The 8,318-nt window shown below is 44.6% G+C and overlaps 1 protein-coding gene across 1 annotated transcript; it reads right to left on the minus strand.

Moving 5' to 3' along the window:
• Positions 1–7,274: 7,274 nt before the first annotated feature.
• On the minus strand, positions 7,275–8,102 carry LOC131264864 (general odorant-binding protein 45-like). The gene has a single exon (XM_058267130.1). It carries the CDS (start codon positions 8,100–8,102, stop codon positions 7,275–7,277), a length of 828 nt encoding a protein of 275 aa, XP_058123113.1.
• Positions 8,103–8,318: the final 216 nt, after the last annotated feature.

The following is an 8,318-nucleotide window of genomic DNA, read 5'->3' on the forward strand; positions in this document are numbered from 1 at the left end:
AAAAGAAAAACGACGGGAAAGGAGCGACGCGGAATGGTGCGTTTCAGAATTTGATGGAAGGTCGCCCCCCGTCCCTTGCTTGCCCTTGCTTGGGCTCGGTGGTTCTGGGAGAGGGCCGGGAGCGGCACGAGGAAATTGCACGCGTGGCAAGTGTTTGGGAGTTTCTTGTTTAACTTTTCCATCGTAAAAACGATAAATAAGCGAACGAAAGGCGGAAGGTGGTACATCACCGGTAGCGCGCTGGTCGAAATTGGGGTGGCAAACAAGCACAAGGATAAGGATCGGGGACGGGGAAAGTTTTCTTTTTCTCGTCACCATTCGTTTACTTCGACACGGAGGTACGCGCGCTGCTCCCGGATGCTCAGTCTCGAAGTTCGAAAGTGTCCCGGAAAAAACGTCGAAGACATTATGAATTGTCGTTTCGGAGGCGGAGCAAATGGGTACGGACGAGCGAGGCCCCGAGGGTGGAAACGGAAGGTGGAGGGATGAAATGGTGCCAGAAATGGAGCACAGCAGCAGGAGGAAGGGGGAAGGGGAGAATATTCGTGTTCAGAAGTTGATGAGAAGTGCTCGGATCGCGCAAACTGGGCGAACGAAAAATATCGGACAAACTATCAGGAAATATCACAAGTGTTTCATTTCCCCTGGCGTGCTGGCGTGGCGTGGGACGGCAACAGGAAATTCTTTTCCACGATCGATAGCCAAAAGGATGTGCGGTGGATGGGTGGCGGTGCGCTGGTGGGAGATGAAAGACGGAACTGAAAGGAATGGTCACAAATTTCACCAGCAAACAGGGTGATTGTTTCCATTTATTCTGTGAAGGCACAGATTTTTGGTTTCAAAAGGTTTTCTCTTACAAACCTAAAAGCAAAGTTGTGGACCATGATATTTTGAAATATCAGAAAGTAAAAGTTTGAAGATTTTTTTTCATGAAGATAGTAAAATTCTACAAATTTTGTCACTGCATTTTGTTTATCAAATTTGTTAAATGATACTGCTTGAATTTGTATTGTTAAATTATGTTTAGTGTATAAACTATATTTTTTGAAAAAGGATCAATGCTTTTTCATTTTCAACAAACCATATTGAAGTAACTTATGGGTTAAACTTAGCCAAGTTCTGAATTTTGTTTCCAGCTGAAAATCCAATTGAACTGTCAATGAATAAATCTTACAAAGAAAATGTTCACCCGGTGGCATTCTGATAAGAGTTTTAGAAAGATTCTGGTAACACAGAAAACAATATTTTACTTTCAAACCACGATGCACCCTGTGAGATTTTAATTTGCTCGTACAAATCAACTCCTCCTCGAGAAGAGAGTCAGATAGCGAACGCCATTGGTTTTCGGGCAAATAGTACAAATTCCGACCGAGCACTGAGCGATAGGTCCCGGTGGGTGTTCCCGGAACGGGAGGGTGGGTCGGTGGAAATGTGGTGATAAATTTCCCAACCGCGGGAGGCCGGATACCGTTTGCCGGAAATGCGCGGACGAGAACAATTATCAGTGATGAGCAAAGTTTTCACAAGATCCATCGGGAGTTGGATTTTTTGTGTTCGGTTTTTCGTTTCTCATGGTACAGATACCCGAGTTCTCTTACTTTTGGTTGTGTTGTTCTTCACGTTCTTTTTGCTTTGATGTGTTTAGAACTATTTAGGATCGGCCGGAGATATCACGGACCGATTGCTAGCCACCAAACTACCTTCAAATGGGGCGCATTTTTCCGGCCGACGAATGGGAAAGTTCTTTTCGGGAATGGAGATTAACTTGAAACTTTCATGCAAAATGTGACACTTCACTGTGTCACCGGGGAGGGTGTCCATGGTGAAGGTAAAACTGTGGTGGGTGAGTCGGCACCAAGCATAACTTACCTTTTCGACGGTGGCTTCCAACGCTCGTTCCGATCTGATTGTCGGTCGACGACGGGTCTTCCGAGGTTCGCAGAATCGTACCCTCGGTTCCGTTTTTGGGGTGAGCCGAAGTATTTTACCAACCAACCATTTCCGGTATCAATGATGGAAACAATCTTGCACAAGAACAATTTCACCGCGCATCAAACGCCACCGGAAGCACTAAAGCTTCCGGCGGAGAACCCATCGAAAGTACTTACAAGCTCCCGTTTTCCCACGTGAAATTCAGATTGACTCGATAACGGTGCGGCAAACACCAAAGCTAGTGCACCGTAAGGAGGACGGTCGTCTGGAAAAAAACACACACACACACACAAAGAATGGAAAACTTTGCCATCCCGGCACCGAAGGACATTTGTTGTGTAATAGGATTTACAGGGAAAAATAAATTACTTAAATAAAGTCCCGGCTTTACGCTCGCCGGACGGGCGCAACAATCAAGGGGCTGCCCGACGCCGTAAGTCTGTTTGTTTTGCATGATAATCTGCTTTGTACCGACGCCGAGTGGCTTAGCGATTTTCGCCAAGCCGAGGGGGTGTAGTTCGTTCTGTTTTTCCTTTCCAATGTGCCGTACGGACAAAGTTTCCCATCTTTCCTCGCCACCAAAGATGAAGTAGTTTTTTGTACTTTGCGGGATAATGTAGCACGGAGTGGAAGTGGGTGGAATGTGTTTCGGGAGGGCGACACTTAATTAAACCGTTTTTCCTCATTCTTACCATTTTTTTTTAAACCCGATTATTGTCCACACATGGAACCGACACACAAACACACACGCACACATACCACGGGAGCTAAGCTGTTAAATATTGTACACCATTATGCGCAGCGCTCCTTTCGAGTGACATCCTTCTTTCCAGCCAAAAATATAATCCCTTCCGAGTGAACGGAAAAGGAGCAACAATAGAAGATGCTGCCCCTTTCCAGCGCCATGAATTTGACGAAAATTAAACATTTTCCAAAATAGGAAAACTTTCTCCATAACTCAGCGTCGCGCCATAAATAATACAATTTGTTAAGCCATGTCGCCACCATCCTCTCGAGTTACCGGCGAGCTTCCGGTTCCGTTATTTCTTTGCGTTGCACTTTTCATTCCTCCCACCTAATTCCGGACCGATGTTCCCTCTGCAGCACCCCTTCCGCTTCGGTCACTTCAGACAGCGATGTGTTTTTTTTTTTCGGGGGAACCGGAGTGATTTCATTCCGTGACTCTTCATTGCATCCGCACGGAGCGCGGAGCGTTTGCGATTTAGTGGACGCATTCTTCTTGTTTTACAGCTTGCCGTTTCTTGCCATGGCTTAATTTAGTAAAGAGTAATTTCGAGGAACATTTAGCTTGGGCGGAGCGTTTTCTATTAAGTCGCAGGAAAACCATTAGTTGTCTGTTGAGTGAGTCAAGTTTGCACCCATAAAGTCAGGCTTAATTATTTGTGTTCATGCAGGATTTGAAATTAATTTCCCGCTTTTATTATTTGCCTACTTTTAGCACATTGAGAACACCAGTTATTAAATCTTTACAAAATAAAAGGATATGATTTGTTTAAACTAATATAAATTAAGTTGGGTTTAGGGACGTTGTGCATATTTAAAAGAGTTCTTACAAAGATTTCGTATGTCCAATTCTTACACAAAATGTTTGTTCGAAATGAACTGCTACAAAACTTTTCAAATAATCACCAACCATTTACATATCAAATCATACACCAATCATACATTTCGGGTGTTTAGAACAAGTGTATGCTTTTGCAGGATATCCAACCAAAACTATACCATACAAGTGACCGGACTTGGAGTGCTTTTCATATTATCTTCTAGTTATCGGCAAGGTTTCATAGGATACGGAAGCTATGCTGATCTAAATTTGCTCCACTATCGCATGGGAGAAAAGTTGGAAAGCATAGTTATCCACAAAACTGTTTATCTACTAATCTCTACACTGCATGATAGGTTGTTACGATACACGTTAACAAAGTTACAACGCATTGAAAAGATGATCCCTCCCAGGGTGGTTTGATGGTAGAGCAAGTTAAATCGTAAAAGATTATCTATACGACCTACTTTGCGAAAGTAGTTTGGTGTGTTTAAAATAGATTCAAAATTTAGAACAGATTTACAAAAACTAGAGTAAGAGCAACCCAGTCAGATATTCACTACGTTCATCGTTATTTTTAATAAGACGGCGCACAGCAACCTAAAAATCAGAAATTTAGTTAATCAAAGTTCGTGTAGGAAACTTTTTCCACCTAACTCATACAGCCCTATTATAACTTGTGTCAATGTCAAGCAAAAGTTTCCCAGCTAAGCGAATAGAAATGTCATCCGTAGAGCAATCCCTTACCCTTTGCGACCGGGCTTATGCCACAACAATCCACCCTCCTTAAGCTCCCCGTAAACCTCTCTCCGGTGACCTTGCAGTAGCAAAGTCTCGACAAAAAGAAGCTCCAGCATGAATAGTTGAATAGGTTCCCGTCGTCTTTCGCGGGCGCGCTCGCGCCGTGCAGTCAAACTTATTGATTGTTCGTAGTTCCCTTTTCGTATGTTTTTCACGCCTTTAATGCTACCGCGTTGTGCTGCTGGAACTGATGTTAGAAGATCTATTCATACACGAGCATCGGTACAATCGTGCACTGGGAAGGAGTCACCGGGCGAGTCCCCACCGGTGTGAAGTGGAGTGATTTTTCCCGAACAATTTCCACCCGAGTTCGATAAAGTAGATAAATGAAGCCGAGAGGGGAAACCAGTTGAACAGATGGAAGCAAAACAAAAAAAAAATGAAACACAATCTTGGAAACGTACAACCTAAACTTAACACGAGCCAGCAACAGCATCGCCACGCGGTGTACAACAATGAATAATAATGAAACAAAACGAAACTAAGTCCCACCTCCGTCGGAGAACTCCGCTTCCAGCCATCTCGGTTCCGATGCCGAATCGGATTGTTTGCCGGGTCGAAAAATCGTGATCGAACTATTAAAAGATTGATTGGTTCTTGATGTTTCCCCTGGCCGTCGGTGCGATGGATGGATGGGATCAAGGGCTTGCTGCACGATGGAAGCTAAAGTTTTTTTTTCCATCCACCATCGCCCCTTCTCTCACCTTTCAGGACCCACCCGCCCTCGAGCTGATGTCTTTGAGTGCTGCCGGTAGGCTGCCAATCTTCTTCGCAGCCGCCGTTCGGCGAACGTGGGTGCCTAGCCCCTTAGCCGATGGAAGTCGATTGTCACTATCGATTGCCGTTGGTACCGCTTAAATGTCGCTTTGAGTCGCACCGTAAAGATCCGAATGCAATCGTAAGCCACCGGGTCGTTTACGGCTCCACGCTGTATGGTGCATTCGGTGGGAATGGGGGCTGTGGAAGGAGTTGGTCGAGCACTCTCAGAGTAGGATGGCATCAATCGAAACCAATTTCAAATAAGGCATGCGGGCACGAAACGGTGCGCCCAGGGTTCGAACTGGGCGACGTTCTCAATCAATTATGCTGCGAGCAAATAAACTGACACCGCGGAGGTTCGTTCATTTTCGCGTGCTTCCACGGTGGAACGCGAGGGGTGCTCGCGGGAGGTCCCGAGATCCGGTGAACCAAAGGGGGGGAAGTCCACGCTGGTCTCTTTCCGTCTTCGGTCACCGCATTTGCATACTACACAGTTACTCACGAAAAATAAATATCCCCCGATCAGATAAACAAAGTCACGGAAGCTAAATGACCAATTGCGATAAAAAGTGCTTGTGAGGAACGAACGATCGCTGGCAGTCTCGGTATTTATCCAACGGATTACGCTAATGATGGGAAGTTTTTTAAATTCAAAACCTAATCGCTGTGGAAAAAAGTCCTCGCATTTCACTAGATTCACGTTGATTATAACCAGTTTTAGTTTGTTTATCGCTCAAATAAATTAGATCCGTTGTGGACAGCAAAAAGCTGGAGAAAAGAGCTGGCAACTCGATAGACATAAGTAGTGTTGAAAGAGTGGACGAATTCAATATGCAAAGACATGTTTTTATCATCAACTCTCCATTATTTTTTCTTATAAGAAAATAATTATCATTTGAACAATACATTTTCCACCTAAACTAAAAAATAACCTGTTATTTTTTCCTATAGTGAAAAGAGTGCATCTTTTCCTATGTTTTCAAACTGGTTATGTAATGCCAAGTAGCGGAATTCGTTTCGTTTCTCTTCCACTTGAACACCAACGCAAATTAAAACTGAAAGACAATTCAAAATGACAAATAACATACAGTACAAATGGCACCTTCGCCCGGTACCCAGTGTTTGTCTTTCACTCTCATGAGCAGCTTTGAATTTTTTAAGTTTGACATTAAATTCTGATATTTGCTGTTGCAGAAGAGTTGCACGTGAAAAATATATTGTTCCAGTGTTAAGAATCTTTGTTTTTGGTACAACCGATCAAGATCAGAGGTGAATCGCAGGGTAAGCATTCTAAGCGGCTGCTTGGGGCCTCGTGTTCTCAAGGGCTCGTCCTTTTGGCCCATGATTTTTTTTAATTTTAGCGTTGTGATGAGTTAGTGAATTTACTTTTGAATGAAATGAAACAGCGAGAATAAGCCAACTTATGGAATTGTGTTTTTATGGAGAAAAGGTGCAATGTTTTTGAGTAAAAATGTGAGATTGAAGCACTAACGGAACAGAAGAGTTTTTTGTGGATGATTTACATGGATTAGCAAAAGTAATATCCTGCACATTTCCATATTTTGCAAAACATTATTGCTAACCTTTTTGTTTTCCATACATTCCACGATTGTTAATTTTGACAACTAAAACGAAAAAGAAATTCAATTAAAGAAATAAACTACTTGACAATTTGTTTTATAGAATAGAATATTCATGAAAAATGATTCTGTCGGAAAGTAATTGCTTAGAAGGCAAGAAGAATATGGCTTTTGGCTTGGCAAACTTTTTTTATATAATAACATTGAGGAAAATTGTAGTTCAATTTCAATTTGATTCTTTATCAAAAATGTGCGGTTCAATGTAAATTGAAATTGAATAATTTGTTTAGAGCTTATAGCTGCATGAGGCCCTTCGAACGCTTCATTCGCCTTTGATCAAGTACCAACCTACTAACGACATGCGCTGTTGCATTTCTGCGTTCATACATAAGAGTAAATAGCATGAGCAGTATCTTTACGATTTCCTCGTTGAGATTTTGTGTTAAATATATTCCTTGCATTAAAAATTTTCAAAATATTACCATACATGATTTTTATTGAAATTCCAAAGAATACTGTGGATGTTTTTCACTATAATTGTAGTTGAACTAGATAAATAACACTTGGCGATACCATAACCACTTCGAACGATTTGCTGTGCGGAGCTACTTTGTAATACACTTTTCAACTGGTTGCAACTAATCCTCGTTGGAGTCGGGCAGCTCGAACTCCGTTATCACGTTGCGCACATTTTCGAAACATTTGTACAGCATATTGTACGCCCTGCGACACGGACTGCAACTTGTTCCGGTGTGCCGCATCAGGCACGCTTGAGCATCCTCTTTGTACTTCCGTTCGTCGTGCCCCTCACCGTACTGCGTGTAGACCAGATCCAGGTTCACGCCGTACCGATCGGAGTAGATCCCGGTCTGGACACCGATGCAGCGCACCAGACAGTGCACGTTCAGGTTCTCGTCCAGTTCGTCCTCGGTCAGACTCATCAGGTCCTCGACCGTGATGCGGTGCACCTCCATGCACCGGGCGGTGACATGCAGCAGCTGCATGTTGTCCAGAGGCACGAAAACCCGATGCCGGTGCAGGTTGCCGTAGTTGTGGTAGAAGCAGAGAAACGACTCGAACGCTAGATCGCAGAAATCCTTCCGAGGCGCTTGGCTAGGCAGCTTATCCAGGCAGGCTTGTGTCCGATTGACGTTCGCCGTGTCACCGCTGGCGGCGTTGAAGTAGAGGCCTAACAAATGCATCCGCATACCGGTGTAGTCGTTCCAGAAGCGGCCACTCACTCCGACGCACCTTACCAGGCACTTGGTGTCGTTGTCGTTCCGCAACACACCGGTGCGCAGCGAGGTCATCTTTGACGGTGCGATTGACAGCAGTTCGGCACACTCCAGGACCAGCTCGTCGAACGACTGCTGAAGGAAGCTGTGCTTCGCCCAGCAGGTGACACCCATCACACCAACCACGACCAGTGCCAGTGTGACGAATCCGGCAGCACTCCGGCCCACCATGGTTTGCTACGGCGACGACTTCAGCGACTTCGAGCGCTCTTCGAAATGTTTCATAACTGAGCGCACCTGCTCCGTGGTCGGCGTGCTTTATAGCGATGCAGCGCAATTCGGGTGCGTTCCGGGGCCATTGGCACGTACGTGGCTGTCGCCGGAGAAAAACGCACACTTTCCGAAACCCCGGGAGCGCGATTGACGGAGCGCGCCAACGTCACGTAC

The sequence above is a fragment of the Anopheles coustani genome, chromosome 2 (assembly GCF_943734705.1).
Source record: "Anopheles coustani chromosome 2, idAnoCousDA_361_x.2, whole genome shotgun sequence".
Classification (NCBI taxonomy): Eukaryota; Metazoa; Arthropoda; class Insecta; order Diptera; family Culicidae; genus Anopheles; species Anopheles coustani.